At 48.0% G+C, this 21,294-nt stretch overlaps 1 protein-coding gene across 1 annotated transcript in view; it reads left to right on the forward strand.

Annotated features, from left to right (window-relative positions):
- The window catches only part of LOC141174218 (harmonin-like), a 140,401-nt gene extending 130,350 nt beyond the window's left edge, over nucleotides 1–10,051 (forward strand). Inside the window, exon 14 of the mRNA XM_073659034.1 lies at nucleotides 8,583–10,051. Coding sequence (XP_073515135.1) covers nucleotides 8,583–8,595 — 13 coding nt within the window. The 3' untranslated portion in view covers nucleotides 8,596–10,051. The remainder of the gene's footprint in view (nucleotides 1–8,582) is intronic.
- The last annotated feature ends 11,243 nt before the right edge of the window (nucleotides 10,052–21,294 follow it).

Genomic DNA, 21,294 nt, shown 5'->3' on the forward strand with positions numbered 1-21,294 from the left:
GCGATGGTGAAGGGATGGATGGCAGAAGGCATAGGTGGACAGATGACAGAGGGTGACTGTTTAGGAATGAACGGCAGAGGGCGACTGTTGAGGGATGGACGGAAGGCGGCATAGGTGGACCGATGGTGGGAAAATAGCGTATGTGGAGGGATGGATGGCAGGAAGCATAGGTGGACAGACGACAGAGGGCGACGGTGGAGGGATGGACGACAAAAGGCATAGGTGGACAGACGACAGAGCGACGGTGGAGGGATGGATGACAAAAGGCGTAGGTGTACAGATGACAACAGTGGAGGGATGGACAGCAGAGGGCAAAGGTGGACAGACGGCAGAGGGCGACGGTGGAGGGATGGAGGACAAAAGGCGTGGGTGGACCGATGGTGGGCACATGGCGTATGTTGAGGGATGGATGGCAGGTGGACAGATGACAACGGTGGAGGGATGGACAGCAGAGGGCAAAGGTGGATGGATGGCAGAGGGTGGCGGTGGAGGGATGGATGGCAGAGGGCGATGGTGGAGGGAGGACAGAGAGTGAAGGTGGACGGACGGCAGGAGGAATAGATGGGAGGAATGGATGGCAGAAGGGATGGTAGACAGGGCGACGGTGGAGGGATGTACGGCAAAAGGCATAGGTTGACAGATGACTTAGCAATGATGGAGGGATGGACGGCGGAGGGCGACTGTGGAGAGATGGATGGCAGAAGGCATAGGTGGACAGGCGGCAGAGGGCAATGGTGGAGGGAGGGCAGAGTGAAGGTGGACAGACGGCAGAAGGAATAGATGGGGGGATGGATGGATGGAAGAAGGGATGGACGACAGGGTGACGGTGGAGGGATGGAGAGCAAAAGGCATAGGTGGACAGAGGGTAGTGGTGGAGGGAGAGCAGAGTGAAGGTGGACAGAAGGCAGAAGGAATAGATGGGGGGATGGATGGATGGATCGAAGAAGGGATGGACAACGGAGACGGTGGAGGGATGGAGAGCAAAAGGCATAGGTGGACAGACGGCAGAGGGTGAAGGCGGAGGGATGGCTGGCAGAACGCGTATGTGGAGGGATGGATGGCAGAAGGCATAGGTGGACTGACGGCACAGTCCGTCAGTGGAGGGATGGGAAAGCCAGTGACTTTTAGAACTTTGTTTCAACTATCTGATGAAAGGAAGATAAAGTAGAAATGAGAGACCATCCAATCTGCCTGATATGATCAAGAAGGAAATATTTTACTTAAGAGCTACATGTGGGGGCGCTCTTGTCTTTTATACACTAATACCAGGGTTTGTAAGTGAATCGTCTCATCCTCACTGGTAGTGCTTGGCTCCTGCGGTGACTTTGCCGGTAGTACTTGGCTCCTGCGGTGACTTTGTTGGTAGTGCTTGGCTCCTGCGGTGACTTTGCCGGTAGTACTTGGCTCCTGCCGTGACTTTGCCGGTAGTGCTTGGCTCCTGCCGTGACTTTGCCGGTAGTGCTTGGCTCCTGCCGTGACTTTGCCGGTAGTGCTGGGCTCCTGCCGTGACTTTGCCGGTAGTACTTGGCTCCTGCGGTGACTTTGCCGGTAGTGCTTGGCTCCTGCGGTGACTTTGCCGGTAGTGCTTGGCTCCTGCGGTGACTTTGCCGGTAGTGCTTGGCTCCTGCCGTGACTTTGCCGGTAGTGCTTGGCTCCTGCCGTGACTTTGCCGGTAGTGCTTGGCTCCTGCGGTGACTTTGCCGGTAGTGCTTGGCTCCTGCGGTGACTTTGCCGGTAGTGCTTGGCTCCTGCGGTGACTTTGCCGGTAGTGCTTGGCTCCTGCCGTGACTTTGCCGGTAGTGCTTGGCTCCTGCGGTGACTTTGCCGGTAGTGCTTGGCTCCTGCGGTGACTTTGCCGGTAGTGCTTGGCTCCTGCCGTGACTTTGCCGGTAGTGCTTGGCTCCTGCCGTGACTTTGCCGGTAGTACTTGGCTCCTGCCGTGACTTTGCCGGTAGTGCTTGGCTCCTGCCGTGACTTTGCCGGTAGTGCTTGGCTCCTGCGGTGACTTTGCCGGTAGTACTTGGCTCCTGCGGTGACTTTGCCGGTAGTGCTTGGCTCCTGCCGTGACTTTGCCGGTAGTGCTTGGCTCCTGCCGTGACTTTGCCGGTAGTGCTTGGCTCCTGCCGTGACTTTGCCGGTAGTACTTGGCTCCTGCCGTGACTTTGCCGGTAGTGCTTGGCTCCTGCCGTGACTTTGCCGGTAGTGCTTGGCTCCTGCCGTGACTTTGCCGGTAGTGCTTGGCTCCTGCCGTGACTTTGCCGGTAGTGCTTGGCTCCTGCCGTGACTTTGCCGGTAGTGCTTGGCTCCTGCCGTGACTTTGCCGGTAGTGCTTGGCTCCTGCCGTGACTTTGCCGGTAGTGCTTGGCTCCTGCCGTGACTTTGCCGGTAGTGCTTGGCTCCTGCGGTGACTTTGCCGGTAGTGCTTGGCTCCTGCGGTGACTTTGCCGGTAGTGCTTGGCTCCTGCCGTGACTTTGCCGGTAGTACTTGGCTCCTGCCGTGACTTTGCCGGTAGTGCTTGGCTCCTGCCGTGACTTTGCCGGTAGTGCTTGGCTCCTGCGGTGACTTTGCCGGTAGTACTTGGCTCCTGCGGTGACTTTGCCGGTAGTGCTTGGCTCCTGCCGTGACTTTGCCGGTAGTGCTTGGCTCCTGCCGTGACTTTGCCGGTAGTGCTTGGCTCCTACGGTGACTTTGCCGGTAGTACTTGGCTCCTGCGGTGACTTTGCCGGTAGTGCTTGGCTCCTGCCGTGACTTTGCCGGTAGTGCTTGGCTCCTGCCGTGACTTTGCCGGTAGTGCTTGGCTCCTGCCGTGACTTTGCCGGTAGTGCTTGGCTCCTGCGGTGACTTTGCCGGTAGTACTTGGCTCCTGCGGTGACTTTGCCGGTAGTGCTTGGCTCCTGCCGTGACTTTGCCGGTAGTGCTTGGCTCCTGCCGTGACTTTGCCGGTAGTGCTTGGCTCCTACGGTGACTTTGCCGGTAGTGCTTGGCTCCTGCCGTGACTTTGCCGGTAGTGCTTGGCTCCTGCCGTGACTTTGCCGGTAGTGCTTGGCTCCTGCCGTGACTTTGCCGGTAGTGCTTGGCTCCTGCCGTGACTTTGCCGGTAGTACTTGGCTCCTGCCGTGACTTTGCCGGTAGTGCTTGGCTCCTGCCGTGACTTTGCCGGTAGTGCTTGGCTCCTGCCGTGACTTTGCCGGTAGTGCTTGGCTCCTGCCGTGACTTTGCCGGTAGTGCTTGGCTCCTGCCGTGACTTTGCCGGTAGTGCTTGGCTCCTGCGGTGACTTTGCCGGTAGTGCTTGGCTCCTGCGGTGACTTTGCCGGTAGTGCTTGGCCCATTACCTCTCCAGACTCCGGCGTCGCCCTTTGTGTTTAGAAGACATTTTACATGGAGGAACTTTTATCAGACTTGATGCGGTTTATTATCTCCCTTTTTAAATATATTTTCTTGTCACTAAAGATCCTGTGTACTGATCGGATACGGGGATGAGATGCATGGTGCTGTATGTTCCGTGTACTGATCGGATACGGGGATGAGATGCATGGTGCTGTATGTTCCGTGTACTGATCGGATACGGGGATGAGATGCGTGGTGCTGTATGTTCCGTGCACTGATCGGATACGGGGATGAGATGCATGGTGCTGTGTGTTCCGTGCACTGATCGGATACGGGGATGAGATGCATGGTGCTGTGTGTTCCGTGCACTGATCGGATACGGGGATGAGATGCATGGTGCTGTGTGTTCCGTGTACTGATCGGATACGGGGATGAGATGCATGGTGCTGTATGTTCCGTGTACTGATCGGATACGGGGATGAGATGCATGGTGCTGTATGTTCCGTGTACTGATCGGATACGGGGATGAGATGCATGGTGCTGTATGTTCCGTGTACTGATCGGATACGGGGATGAGATGCGTGGTGCTGTATGTTCCGTGTACTGATCGGATACGGGGATGAGATGCATGGTGCTGTATGTTCCGTGTACTGATCGGATACGGGGATGAGATGCGTGGTGCTGTATGTTCCGTGCACTGATCGGATACGGGGATGAGATGCGTGGTGCTGTGTGTTCCGTGTACTGATCGGATACGGGGATGAGATGCGTGGTGCTGTATGTTCCGTGCACTGATCGGATACGGGGATGAGATGCATGGTGCTGTATGTTCCGTGTACTGATCGGATACGGGGATGAGATGCATGGTGCTGTGTGTTCCGTGTACTGATCGGATACGGGGATGAGATGCGTGGTGCTGTATGTTCCGTGCACTGATCGGATACGGGGATGAGATGCATGGTGCTGTATGTTCCGTGTACTGATCGGATACGGGGATGAGATGCATGGTGCTGTATGTTCCGTGTACTGATCGGATACGGGGATGAGATGCATGGTGCTGTATGTTCCGTGCACTGATCGGATACGGGGATGAGATGCATGGTGCTGTATGTTCCGTGTACTGATCGGATACGCGGATGAGATGCATGGTGCTGTATGTTCCGTGCACTGATCGGATACGGGGATGAGATGCATGGTGCTGTATGTTCCGTGTACTGATCGGATACGCGGATGAGATGCATGGTGCTGTATGTTCTCTGTACTGATCGGATACGGGGATGAGATGCATGGTGCTGCGTGTTCCGTGTACTGATCGGATACGGGGATGAGATGCATGGTGCTGTATGTTCCGTGTACTGATCGGATACGGGGATGAGATGCATGGTGCTGCGTGTTCCGTGTACTGATCGGATACGCTGATGAGATGCATGGTGCTGTATGTTCCGTGTACTGATCGGATATGCGGATGAGATGCATGGTGCTGTATGTTCCGTGCACTGATCGGATACGGGGATGAGATGCATGGTGCTGTGTGTTCCGTGCACTGATCGGATACGGGGATGAGATGCATGGTGCTGTGTGTTCCGTGTACTGATCGGATACGGGGATGAGATGCATGGTGCTGCGTGTTCCGTGTACTGATCGGATACGGGGATGAGATGCATGGTGCTGTATGTTCCGTGTACTGATCGGATACGCGGATGAGATGCATGGTGCTGTGTGTTCCGTGTACTGATCGGATACGGGGATGAGATGCATGGTGCTGCGTGTTCCGTGTACTGATCGGATACGGGGATGAGATGCATGGTGCTGTATGTTCCGTGTACTGATCGGATACGGGGATGAGATGTGTGGTGCTGCGTGTTCCGTGTACTGATCGGATACGGGGATGAGATGCATGGTGCTGCGTGTTCCGTGTACTGATCGGATATGCGGATGAGATGCATGGTGCTGTATGTTCCGTGTACTGATCAGATACGGGGATGAGATGCATGGTGCTGTATGTTCCGTGTACTGATCGGATACGGGGATGAGATGCATGGTGCTGTGTGTTCCTTGTACTGATCGGATACGCGGATGAGATGCATGGTGCTGTGTGTTCCGTGTACTGATCGGATACGCGGATGAGATGCATGGTGCTGTGTGTTCCGTGTACTGATCGGATACGCGGATGAGATGCATGGTGCTGTGTGTTCCGTGTACTGATCGGATACGCGGATGAGATGCATGGTGCTGTATGTTCCGTGTACTGATCGGATACGGGGATGAGATGCATGGTGCTGTATGTTCCGTGCACTGATCGGATACGGGGATGAGATGCATGGTGCTGTGTGTTCCGTGTACTGATCGGATACGCGGATGAGATGCATGGTGCTGTGTGTTCCGTGTACTGATCGGATACGCGGATGAGATGCATGGTGCTGCGTGTTCCGTGTACTGATCGGATACGGGGATGAGATGCATGGTGCTGTATGTTCCGTGCACTGATCGGATACGGGGATGAGATGCATGGTGCTGTGTGTTCCGTGTACTGATCGGATACGCGGATGAGATGCATGGTGCTGCGTGTTCCGTGTACTGATCGGATACGCTGATGAGATGCATGGTGCTGTATGTTCCGTGCACTGATCGGATACGGGGATGAGATGCATGGTGCTGCGTGTTCCGTGTACTGATCGGATACGGGGATGAGATGCATGGTGCTGTATGTTCCGTGCACTGATCGGATACGCGGATGAGATGCATGGTGCTGTGTGTTCCGTGTACTGATCGGATACGCGGATGAGATGCATGGTGCTGTGTGTTCCGTGTACTGATCGGATACGGGGATGAGATGCATGGTGCTGTGTGTTCCGTGTACTGATCGGATACGGGGATGAGATGCATGGTGCTGTGTGTTCCGTGTACTGATCGGATACGGGGATGAGATGCATGGTGCTGCGTGTTCCGTGTACTGATCGGATACGGGGATGAGATGCATGGTGCTGTGTGTTCCGTGTACTGATCGGATACGCGGATGAGATGCATGGTGCTGCGTGTTCCGTGTACTGATCGGATACGCTGATGAGATGCATGGTGCTGTATGTTCTGTGTACTGATCGGATACGCGGATGAGATGCATGGTGCTGCGTGTTCCGTGTACTGATCGGATACGCTTATGAGATGCATGGTGCTGTGTGTTCCGTGTACTGATCGGATACGGGGATGAGATGCATGGTGCTGTATGTTCCGTGTACTGATCGGATACGGGGATGAGATGCATGGCGCTGTATGTTCCGTGTACTGATCGGATACGCGGATGAGATGCATGGTGCTGTATGTTCCGTGTACTGATCGGATATGCGGATGAGATGCATGGTGCTGTATGTTCCGTGTACTGATCGGATACGCGGATGAGATGCATGGTGCTGTATGTTCCGTGTACTGATCGGATACGCTGATGAGATGCATGGTGCTGTATGTTCCGTGTACTGATCGGATATGCGGATGAGATGCATGGTGCTGTATGTTCCGTGTACTGATCGGATACGCGGATGAGATGCATGGTGCTGTATGTTCCGTGTACTGATCGGATACGCGGATGAGATGCATGGTGCTGTGTGTTCCGTGTACTGATCGGATACGGGGATGAGATGCATGGTGCTGTATGTTCCGTGTACTGATCGGATACGGGGATGAGATGCATGGTGCTGTATGTTCCGTGTACTGATCGGATATGCGGATGAGATGCATGGTGCTGTATGTTCCGTGTACTGATCGGATACGCGGATGAGATGCATGGTGCTGTATGTTCCGTGTACTGATCGGATACGGGGATGAGATGCATGGTGCTGTATGTTCCGTGTACTGATCGGATATGCGGATGAGATGCATGGTGCTGTGTGTTCTGTGTACTGATCAGATGCATGGTGCTGTATATCTGGGTCGGGCATCCCACAATCTGATGGCTGGACTCTGTGTCCTCCACAAGTAATAATTGTCTCTTCGTAGGAATAAACGGGGCCCGGACCCTTGGAGTGACCCCACATCAGCGGTGTCTTGTCGCTGAGCAGCTGCACTTTTCTATCCTCTCAGTGTAAATGAGGCCGTCCATCTCGTATCTGCAGCTGTGTATTGTACCTGTAACCAGAAAAGCCAAACCCTTCCCATGTTGTGTTCTCAGGCCCCAGCATTGACCCCCCCCATCACTGACCACCCCCAACAGCATTGACCCCCACCATCACGGACCTCCCCCAACAGCATTGACCCCCCCATCACTGACCTCCCCCAACAGCATTGATCCCCCCCATCACTGACCTCCCCCAACAGCATTGACCCCCACCATCACTGACCTCCCCCAACAGCATTGACCCCCCCATCACTGACCTCCCCCCAACAGCATTGACCCCCCCATCACTGACCTCCCCCCAACAGCATTGACCCCCCCATCACTGACCACCCCCAACAGCATTGACCCCCCCATCACTGACCTCCCCCAACAGCATTGACCCCCCCATCACTGACCTCCCCCAACAGCATTGACCCCCCATCACTGACCACCCCCAACAGCATTGACCCCCCCATCACTGACCACCCCCAACAGCATTGACCCCCCCATCACTGACCTCCCCCAACAGCATTGACCCCCCCCCATCACTGACCTCCCCCAACAGCATTGACCCCCCCATCACTGACCACCCCCAACAGCATTGACCCCCCCATCACTGACCTCCCCCAACAGCATTGACCCCCCCCATCACTGACCTCCCCCAACAGCATTGACCCCCCCCATCACTGACCTCCCCCAACAGCATTGACCCCCCCCCCATCACTGACCTCCCCATCACTGACCACCCCCAACAGCATTGACCCCCCCCCCATCACTGACCTCCCCCAACAGCATTGACCCCCCCCCCCCATCACTGACCTCCCCCAACAGCATTGATCCCTGTGGTCGCGGCTGCTTCCGGCACAGAGCCCCTCTACCAAGTCCTAATAGGACTATTGGATGATGGGGAGGGATAAAAGTGAAGTTCCTGCTTCTCAAGGGGTAACAAGATTCTACCCATATGCAAACATTGTCCCCATCCTCCCCTCCCCCATCTCTGCGGTTTCTGTACGTGGCTGGTGTGTGGTCAGTATGTGGCATCACCGGCGTCCCACCATGCTCTGTGCACATACAGGGGTTTGTGTGTTTGTGATTCATGTATTGTGGCCTGAACAGATGATCACTTCTGTATCTCATCACATTCTATTATTTTCTGCTCTGTTTAGGACCTTATTTTAAAACAGAGGCTGCACTTATTACAGCACAAAGATCTCTGCCCCAGTCATTACCGAACGAACACAGATCTCTGCTTCATACATTACCGGAAGAGCACAGATTTCTTCTCCAGACAGTACCGGAAGTACACAGATCTCTGCCCCAGACAGTACCGGAAGTACACAGATCTCTGCCCCAGACACTACTGGAAGGACACACGTCTCTGCCCCAGACACTACTGGAAGGGCACACGTCTCTGCCCCAGAACCAACTGGAAGGACACACGTCTCTGCCCCAGAACCAACTGGAAGGACACACGTCTCTGCCCCAGACACTACTGGAAGGGCACACGTCTCTGCCCCAGACACTACTGGAAGGACACACGTCTCTGCCCCAGAACCAACTGGAAGGGCACACGTCTCTGCCCCAGAAACTACTGGAAGGGCACACGTCTCTGCCCCAGACACTACTGGAAGGACACACGTCTCTGCCCCAGACACTACTGGAAGGACACACGTCTCTGCCCCAGACACTACTGGAAGGACACACGTCTCTGCCCCAGACAGTACCGGAAGTACACAGATCTCTGCCCCAGACAGTGATTCAAGAACACAGATCTCTGCCCCAGACACTACTGGAAGGACACAGATCTCTGCCCCAGACAGTACCGGAAGTACTCAAATCTCTGCCCCAGACAGTACCGGAAGTACTCAAATCTCTGCCCCAGACAGTACCGGAAGTACTCAGATCTCTGCCCCAGACAGTACCAGAAGTACACAGATCTCTGCCCCTGACACTACTGGAAGGACACAGGTCTCTGCCCCAGACACTACTGGAAGGACACACGTCTCTGCCCCAGACACTACTGGAAGTACACAGGTCTCTGTGCCAGACAGTACCGGAAGGACACAGATCTCTGCCCCAGACAGTGATGGAAGGACACAGATCTCTGCCCCAGACACTACTGGAAGGACACAGATCTCTGCCCCAGACACTACTGGAAGGACACACGTCTCTGCCCCAGACACTACTGGAAGGACACACGTCTCTGCCCCAGACACTACTAGAAGGACACACGTCTCTGCCCCAGACACTACTGGAAGGACACACGTCTCTGCCCCAGACACTACTGGAAGGACACACGTCTCTGCCCCAGACACTACTGGAAGGACACACATCTCTGCCCCAGACACTACTGGAAGGACACACGTCTCTGCCCCAGACACTACTGGAAGGACACACGTCTCTGCCCCAGACACTACTGGAAGGACACACGTCTCTGCCCCAGACACTACTAGAAAAGTATAGGCAATGCAGCATAACATGGTGCAGGAAAATGAGAACCATATTTTCTCCCTGATGCCACAGATCAGAAGAAATAGGAAATCGTCTCTGTTCGGGACCTGCTGGCAGTCACCTGATAATAGCAGTATCCTGAATGTAAAATCACTAATAAAGAAGACTCTGATTGTGTCATGTTGATCTGTGTCTGTGGGCTGATCAGGTGGTCATGTGAGGCGCTGATGCATTGTGGGTGATCAGGTGGTTATGTGAGGTGCTGATCCATTGTGGGTGATCAGGTGGTCGTGTGAGGTGCTGATGCATTGTGGGCGATGAGGTGGTATTGTGGGGCGGTCAGGTGGCCGTGTGAGACCCTGATGCTTTGTGGATAGTCAGGTGGTCATGTAAGGCGCTGATCTGCTGTGTGCGGTCATGTGAGGAGCTGGTCCATTGCGGGCGGTCCGGTGAGTTGCTGATGCACTGTGGGTGGTCAGATGGTCATGTTAAGATCTGGTCCATTGTGGGCAGTCATGTGGTCGAGGAGCCGGTTCATTTTGCATTGTCAGGTGGGCGTGTCAGAAGATGGTACATTGTGGGTGGTCGTGTGAGACGCTAATCCACTATGGGCGGTCAAATAGCCATGTGAGAAGATGGGCCATTGTGGGCGGTCACGTGGTCGAGTGAAGAGCCGGTCTATTGTGGGTGGTTGTGTGAGGTGCTGAGGCATTGTGGACAATCAGGTGGTCATGTGAGGCGCTGAGGCATTGTGGACAATCAGGTGGTCATGTGAGGTGCTGAGGCATTGTGGACGGTCAGGTGGTTGTGTGAGGCACTGATCCACTGGGCGGTCATGTGAGGAGCTGGGCCATTGTGGGCAGCCAGTTCAGATGCTGATCCACTGTGGGCGGCCAGATGGTCATGTGAAGAGCTGGTCCATTGTGGGCGGCCAGATGGTCATGTGAAGTGCTGGTCCATTGTGGGCGGCCAGATGGTCATGTGAAGAGCTGGTCCATTGTGGGCGGTCAGATGGTCATGTGAGGAGCTGGTCCATTGTGGGCGGTCAGATGGTCATGTGAAGAGCTGGTCCATTGTGGGCGGTCAGATGGTCATGTGAGGAGCTGGTCCATTGTGGGCGGTCAGATGGTCATGTGAGGAGCTGGTCCATTGTGGGCGGTCAGATGGTCATGTGAGGAGCTGGTCCATTGTGGGCGGTCAGATGGTCATGTGAAGAGCTGGTCCATGCTCAGTGTTCCCCATGTCGCTGCAGCCCTTAAGGTTGTGATGCTCTTTTCCTGAGAACTGACGAGTGACCTGGAAGCTAATCTGAACGGATCCACTGGTGGCTGCGGGTCGAGGCTCACTGTCCTGTGTGACTCAATATTGTGCAGACCCAAGTCACTGCGTGGAATGGTGAGTGCAAACAGCCATCAAAGACATGAAAAACAGGTGGACAAGACTAACTACTGTATCAATAACAGCGGTGAAGGCCCGAGCTTGTATTAGAGGCACATCTGGCCTCACACGGGCTACAGAAGATCAAAGATGGCCCAGCTCCTGGTAGCACCATGTGGCCACTTGCCCACAGTTATTGATGGGACTCCCAACTGCGGCAGAAGATGGTCATTTTCCCACACAAGAGAGGCACCTGGATCGGCACACAATCAATGATCACGGGACGAGGCAAATGTGCTGCCGAGACCAAGTAATAAGCACTGAGCGCGCTTCACTGGGAACTGGATGAGAAGAGGAGGCTGCAGCTACTCCCAGCGGACACAACTCCCAAAATAATGTGGTATCGTCCTCGTAGTTATCAGGTAGTGAGAAACGATACAGGTAGCAAGTGCCACTGAAAATGCCCATATTATACCGATTGCATATCTGCAGTAAAGTGAAAAATCAGAAGATAACCAGGTCATAGCGGCTGTACATATATAATTATATACAGGAGATGCCCAGGTTATACCGGCTGTACATATATAATTATATACAGGAGATGCCCAGGTTATACAGGCTGTACATATATAATTATATACAGGAGATGCCCAGGTTATACCAGCTGTACATATATAATTATATACAGGAGATGCCCAGGTTATACCGGCTGTACATATATAATTATATACAGGAGATGCCCAGGTTATACCGGCTGTACATATATAATTACATACAGGAGATACCCAGGTTATACCAGCTGTACATATATAATTATATACAGGAGATACCCAGGTTATACCAGCTGTACATATATAATTATATACAGCAGATGCCCGGGTTATACCAGCTGTACATATATAATTATATACAGGAGAGGTCCAGGTTATACCAGCTGTACATATATAATTACATACAGGAGATACCCAGGTTATACCAGCTGTACATATATAATTATATACAGGAGATGTCCAGGTTAGACCAGCTGTACATATATAATTATATACAGGAGAGGCCCAGGTTATACCAGCTGTACATATATAATTAAATACAGGAGATGCCCTGGTTATACCAGTTGTACATATATAATTATACACAGGAGAGGTCCAGGTTATACCAGCTGTACATATATAATTATATACAGAAGATGCCCAGGTTATATCAGCTGTACATATATAATTATATACAGGAGATGTCCGGGTTATACCAGCTGTACATATATACAGGAGATACCCAGGTTATACCAGCTGTACATATATAATTATATACAGGAGATGCCCGGGTTATACCAGCTGTACATATATACAGGAGATACCCAGGTTATACCAGCTGTACATATATAATTATATACAGGAGATGTCCAGGTTATACCAGCTGTGCATATATAATTATATACAGAAGATGCCCAGGTTATACCAGCTGTACATATATAATTATATACAGGAGATGCCCGGGTTATACCAGCTGTACATATATACAGGAGATACCCAGGTTATACCAGCTGCACATATATAATTATACACAGGAGATGCCCAGGTTATACCAGCTGTGCATATATAATTATACACAGAAGATGCCCAGGTTATACCAGCTGTGCATATATAATTATATACAGGAGATGCCCAGGTTATACCAGCTGTGCATATATAATTATATACAGGAGATGCCCAGGTTATACCGGCTGTATATATATAATTATATACAGGAGATGCCCAGGTTATACCAGCTGTGCATATATAATTATATACAGGAGACGCCCGGGTTATACCATATATAATTATATACAGGAGATGCCCAGGTTATACTGGCTGTACATATATAATTATATACACGAGATGCCCAGGTTATACCAGCTGTACATATATAATTATATACACGAGATGCCCAGGTTATACCAGCTGTACATATATAATTATATACAGGAGATGCCCAGGTTATACCAGCTGTACATATATAATTATACACAGGAGATGCCCAGGTTATACCAGCTGTACATATATAATTATACACAGGAGATGCCCAGGTTATACCAGCTGTACATATATAATTATACACAGGAGATGCCCAGGTTGTACCAGCTGTACATATATAATTATACACAGGAGATGCCCAGGTTGTACCAGCTGTACATATATAATTATATACAGGAGATGCCCAGGTCATAGCGGCTGTACATATACACTGTAATTATATACAGAAGAGGTCCAGGTTATACCGGCTCTACATATATAATTATATACAGGAGATGTCCAGGTTATACCAGCTGTACATATATAATTATACACAGGAGATGCCCAGGTTATACCAGCTGTACATATATAATTATACACAGGAGATGCCCAGGTTATACCAGCTGTACATATATAATTATACACAGGAGATGCCCAGGTTGTACCAGCTGTACACATATAAATATATACAGGAGATGCCCAGGTCATAGCGGCTGTACATATATACTGTAATTATATACAGAAGAGGTCCAGGTTATACCGGCTCTACATATATAATTATATACAGGAGATGTCCAGGTTATACCAGCTGTACATATATAATTATACACAGGAGATGCCCAGGTTATACCAGCTGTACATATATAATTATACACAGGAGATGCCCAGGTTGTACCAGCTGTACATATATAATTATACACAGGAGATGCCCAGGTTGTACCAGCTGTACATATATAATTATATACAGGAGATGTCCAGGTTATACCAGCTGTACATATATAATTATATACAGGAAATGCCCAAGTTATACCCGCTGTACATATATAATTATATACAGGAGATGCCCAGGTTATACCAGCTGTACATATATAATTATATACAGGAGATGTCCAGGTTATAGCAGCTGTACATATATAATTATATACAGGAGATGCCCGGGTTATACCAGCTGTACATATATAATTATACACAGGACAAGCCCAGGTTATACCAACTGTACATATATAATTATATACAGGAGAGCCCAGGTTATACCAGCTGTACATATATAATTATATACAGGAGATGTCCAGGTTATACCAGCTGTACATATATAATTATATACAGGAGATGTCCAGGTTATAGCAGCTGTACATATATAATTATATACAGGAGAGGTCCAGGTTATACCAGCTGTACATATATAATTACATACAGGAGATACCCAGGTTATACCAGCTGTACATATATAATTATATACAGGAGATGTCCAGGTTAGACCAGCTGTACATATATAATTATATACAGGAGAGGCCCAGGTTATACCAGCTGTACATATATAATTAAATACAGGAGATGCCCTGGTTATACCAGTTGTACATATATAATTATACACAGGAGAGGTCCAGGTTATACCAGCTGTACATATATAATTATATACAGAAGATGCCCAGGTTATATCAGCTGTACATATATAATTATATACAGGAGATGTCCGGGTTATACCAGCTGTACATATATACAGGAGATACCCAGGTTATACCAGCTGTACATATATAATTATATACAGGAGATGCCCGGGTTATACCAGCTGTACATATATACAGGAGATACCCAGGTTATACCAGCTGTACATATATAATTATATACAGGAGATGTCCAGGTTATACCAGCTGTGCATATATAATTATACACAGAAGATGCCCAGGTTATACAAGCTGTGCATATATAATTATATACAGAAGATGCCCAGGTTATACCAGCTGTACATATATAATTATATACAGGAGATGCCCGGGTTATACCAGCTGTACATATATACAGGAGATACCCAGGTTATACCAGCTGCACATATATAATTATACACAGGAGATGCCCAGGTTATACCAGCTGTGCATATATAATTATACACAGAAGATGCCCAGGTTATACCAGCTGTGCATATATAATTATATACAGGAGATGCCCAGGTTATACCGGCTGTATATATATAATTATATACAGGAGATGCCCAGGTTATACCAGCTGTGCATATATAATTATATACAGGAGACGCCCGGGTTATACCATATATAATTATATACAGGAGATGCCCAGGTTATACTGGCTGTACATATATAATTATATACACGAGGTGCCCAGGTTATACCAGCTGTACATATATAATTATATACACGAGATGCCCAGGTTATACCAGCTGTACATATATAATTATATACAGGAGATGCCCAGGTTATACCAGCTGTACATATATAATTATACACAGGAGATGCCCAGGTTATACCAGCTGTACATATATAATTATACACAGGAGATGCCCAGGTTGTACCAGCTGTACATATATAATTATACACAGGAGATGCCCAGGTTGTACCAGCTGTACATATATAATTATATACAGGAGATGCCCAGGTCATAGCGGCTGTACATATACACTGTAATTATATACAGAAGAGGTCCAGGTTATACCGGCTCTACATATATAATTATATACAGGAGATGTCCAGGTTATACCAGCTGTACATATATAATTATACACAGGAGATGCCCAGGTTATACCAGCTGTACATATATAATTATACACAGGAGATGCCCAGGTTATACCAGCTGTACATATATAATTATACACAGGAGATGCCCAGGTTGTACCAGCTGTACACATATAAATATATACAGGAGATGCCCAGGTCATAGCGGCTGTACATATATACTGTAATTATATACAGAAGAGGTCCAGGTTATACCGGCTCTACATATATAATTATATACAGGAGATGTCCAGGTTATACCAGCTGTACATATATAATTATACACAGGAGATGCCCAGGTTATACCAGCTGTACATATATAATTATACACAGGAGATGCCCAGGTTATACCAGCTGTACATATATAATTATACACAGGAGATGCCCAGGTTGTACCAGCTGTACACATATAAATATATACAGGAGATGCCCAGGTCATAGCGGCTGTACATATATACTGTAATTATATACAGAAGAGGTCCAGGTTATACCGGCTCTACATATATAATTATATACAGGAGATGTCCAGGTTATACCAGCTGTACATATATAATTATACACAGGAGATGCCCAGGTTATACCAGCTGTACATATATAATTATACACAGGAGATGCCCAGGTTGTACCAGCTGTACATATATAATTATACACAGGAGATGCCCAGGTTGTACCAGCTGTACATATATAATTATATACAGGAGATGTCCAGGTTATACCAGCTGTACATATATAATTATATACAGGAGATGCCCAAGTTATACCCGCTGTACATATATAATTATATACAGGAGATGCCCAGGTTATACCAGCTGTACATATATAATTATATACAGGAGATGTCCAGGTTATAGCAGCTGTACATATATAATTATATACAGGAGATGCCCGGGTTATACCAGCTGTACATATATAATTATACACAGGACAAGCCCAGGTTATACCAACTGTACATATATAATTATATACAGGAGAGCCCAGGTTATACCAGCTGTACATATATAATTATATACAGGAGATGTCCAGGTTATACCAGCTGTACATATATAATTATATACAGGAGATGTCCAGGTTATAGCAGCTGTACATATATAATTATATACAGGAGATGCCCGGGTTATACCAGCTGTACATATATAATTATACACAGGACAAGCCCAGGTTATACCAACTGTACATATATAATTATATACAGGAGAGCCCAGGTTATACCAGCTGTACATATATAATTATATACAGGAGATGCCCAGGTTATACCAGCTGTACATATATAATTATATACAGGAGATGTCCAGGTTATACCAGCTGTACATATATAATTATATACAGGAGATGCCCAGGTTATACCAGCTGTACATATATAATTATACACAGGACAAGCCCAGGTTATACCAACTGTACATATATAATTATATACAGGAGAGCCCAGGTTATAGCAGCTGTACATATATAATTATATACAGGAGAGCCCAGGTCATAGCGGCTGTACATATATAATTATATACAGGAGATACCCGGGTTATACCAGCTGTACAAATATAATTATATACAGGAGATGCCCAGGTTATACCGGCTGTACATATATAAATATATACAGGAGATGCCCGTGTTATACCGGCTGTACATGTATAATTATATACAGGAGATACCCAGGTTATACCAGCTGTACATATATAATTATATACCGGTGATGCCCGGGTTATACCGGCTGCACATATATAATTATATACAGGAGATGCCCGGGTTATACCGGCTGCACATATATAATTATATATAGGAGATGCCCAGGTTACACCGGCTGTAGATATATAATTATATACAGGAGATGCCCAGGTTATACCAGCTGTACATATATAATTATATACAGGAGATGTCCAGGTTATAGCAGCTGTACATATATAATTATATACAGGAGATGCCCGGGTTATACCAGCTGTACATATATAATTATATACAGGAGATGTCCAGGTTATACCAGCTGTACATATATAATTATATACAGGAGATGCCCAGGTTATACCAGCTGTACATATATAATTATACACAGGACAAGCCCAGGTTATACCAGCTGTACATATATAATTATATACAGGAGAGCCCAGGTTATAGCAGCTGTACATATATAATTATATACAGGAGAGCCCAGGTTATACCAGCTGTACATATATAATTATATACAGGAGATACCCGGGTTATACCGGCTGTACAAATATAATTATATACAGGAGATACCCGGGTTATACCGGCTGTACAAATATAATTATATACAGGAGATGCCCGGGTTATACCGGCTGTACATATATTATTATATACAGGAGACGCCCGGGTTATACCGGCTGTGCATATATAATTATATACAGGTGATGCCCGGGTTATACCGGCTGTGCATATATAATTATATACAGGTGATGCCCGGGTTATACCGGCTGTACATATATAATTATATACAGGAGATGCCCAGGTTATACCGGCTGTACATATATAAATATATACAGGAGATGCCCGTGTTATACCGGCTGTACATGTATAATTATATACAGGAGATACCCAGGTTATACCAGCTGTACATATATAATTATATACCGGTGATGCCCGGGTTATACCGGCTGCACATATATAATTATATACAGGAGATGCCCGGGTTATACCGGCTGCACATATATAATTATATATAGGAGATGCCCAGGTTACACCGGCTGTAGATATATAATTATATACAGGAGATGCCCAGGTTATACCAGCTGTACATATATAATTATATACAGGAGATGTCCAGGTTATAGCAGCTGTACATATATAATTATATACAGGAGATGCCCGGGTTATACCAGCTGTACATATATAATTATATACAGGAGATGTCCAGGTTATACCAGCTGTACATATATAATTATATACAGGAGATGCCCAGGTTATACCAGCTGTACATATATAATTATACACAGGACAAGCCCAGGTTATACCAGCTGTACATATATAATTATATACAGGAGAGCCCAGGTTATAGCAGCTGTACATATATAATTATATACAGGAGAGCCCAGGTTATACCAGCTGTACATATATAATTATATACAGGAGATACCCGGGTTATACCGGCTGTACAAATATAATTATATACAGGAGATACCCGGGTTATACCGGCTGTACAAATATAATTATATACAGGAGATGCCCGGGTTATACCGGCTGTACATATATTATTATATACAGGAGACGCCCGGGTTATACCGGCTGTGCATATATAATTATATACAGGTGATGCCCGGGTTATACCGGCTGTGCATATATAATTATATACAGGTGATGCCCGGGTTATACCGGCTGTACATATATAATTATATACAGGAGATGCCCGGGTTATACCGGCTGTACATATATAATTATATACAGGAGACGCCCGGGTTATACCGGCTGTACATATATAATTATATACAGGAGACGCCCGGGTTATACCGGCTGTGCATATATAATTATATACAGGAGACGCCCGGGTTATACCGGCTGTGCATATATAATTATATACAGGAGACGCCCGGGTTATACCGGCTGTACATATATAATTATATACAGGAGACGCCCGGGTTATACCGGCTGTACATATATAATATACAGGAGACGCCCGGGTTATACCGGCTGTACATATATAATTATATACAGGAGATGCCCGGGTTATACCGGCTGTACATATATAATTATATACAGGAGATGCCCAGGTTATACCAGCTGTACATATATAATTATATACAGGAGACGCCCGGGTTATACCGGCTGTACATATATAATTATATACAGGAGATGCCTGGGTTATACCAGCTGTATGACAAGCCCAGGGGATGGGGGATGACTCGGTTACCCGGGCCTTTAGCCTTAAGAAGATCGCGGTGTTCGGCTCCCGGGCCCGTACTCTGGGGTCTCTCTTTAAAAAGGCGTTGATAGATGTTAAGTTTATAAAAGTTTGTGACGCCACCTGTGGTTTCTGATGATATTCACCAGCGCTGCGCAGTCCACTGAGGCCGGTGATAAGGCAGCTAGATGGTATGGCTCCCCACAGGTGGAGCTAGGCCTCAGGGCAGGGTACGGACGGGGATGCAGGACAAAGAGACTCCGCCGGGCCAGAGCAAGAACAGGGACGGACACAATAGTCACTTCAGTACCTTTTACTGGTGGAATTTCAGGCACGTCCCGGAGCACTGTAGGGTGAAGGATGTATGTCCGGATCCTCCCCAATGAGCGGGTTTTGGGCCTCCTGTTTCTTGCCTCTGCGTAGTAAGTTTCTGACCTGCCTGGAGTTAGGCCTAACTTTGTCTCTGTCCTGCGCTGGCTGACCTTGTGGTAGGGCCTTCTCTTGGAGTGCACGCTCCCGACCTATGGGGCCTATGTGTCTCCTGGCTCTGGTACGTATCAGCACTTTTAGCGATCCTGGGACTTGTAGTTCTCCAGGGATTCCGGTTTATCTTACTGGGTCATGGAGATCCCGGTAAGCTTCGGACCCGGTGTCCAGTAACTACTTCTTCGGGGTGAGCTAGTTATGCTCCTCTGCCCCCTATGAACTAACTCTCTACTCCTTCGCCTTCGGCCTACTCGGACCCTCAATAGGCTACTCACACTAACGGCAGCGTGCCGCACTTCACCGATCTTATGGCTCCGGCACACCTGAAGCTCACCTCACTGAGCTACACCGAGTCTTGATCTGGATAAGCTCCATTGCAGGATAGCAATAGCAGGAGCTGGAACAAGCTTTTGTCCTCTGAGGTAACTCCTCTCAGGCTGTACTGGACTCACTGCTAAACCAGAATAGACTGACTGCTGCCTGGCTCCACCTTCCCTTTTATATCCCTAACGGACTCCCTCTGGTGGTCTGAGGTGGAAGGTGGAGATGTGTGAATGGTTATGGGGGCCTCTTGTGGAGGAATCCTTCAATACACCCTTCTAGGATTTGTGATACCAAGCACAGCTGGGCTTCACATTCCCCCCTAGTTAAACTCAGCACTCCCGGGCTGAAGTACATTTTATAAAAACAGTAACAATAGGAAATATAAGCAATACTAAAACAATCTTCCCTTTATGGGAGGCACAAATCTTAAAATGTTGCATAACAATAACAATTAAACAAATACAGAGTGTCCTCAGAATCCAAGTCTCTTGTGGTGAGGTTCCTAAGAAGGATGTCCATCTCACAAGGTAGAGTACTTTGGTGGTTTTGAGGGACCTGTCCTAAACCCTCTACGTAGGCCCTGGGATGGCTGCAGGGCATGAAGATCCCGAATCGGACCTCCACACATGCCACTCCAGACAGGTTTTACCTCTGAGGTCACTCCAGGGAGCGCAATTATATACAACAAGAGTTTTTGGGCTGCACACAGTCCCCAGCCACGCAGTTCTTTGATAAATGAAGAAGTAAATAGGCAAAGTGTCCATATCACTTAAACTGTTCAAAAATAAGCAAAACACAAAATAATGTACATATGCATGGAAAATACACAATTATGCAGTACATTTCAATTTAACATACAATACCCCAAGGGTAACTATATATATTTTTCAGAAACTTTGAC

This window comes from Phyllobates terribilis, unplaced genomic scaffold (genome assembly GCF_046119375.1).
Source record: "Phyllobates terribilis strain yellow unplaced genomic scaffold, ASM4611937v1 Scaffold_13__5_contigs__length_258822181, whole genome shotgun sequence".
NCBI lineage: Eukaryota > Metazoa > Chordata > Amphibia > Anura > Dendrobatidae > Phyllobates > Phyllobates terribilis.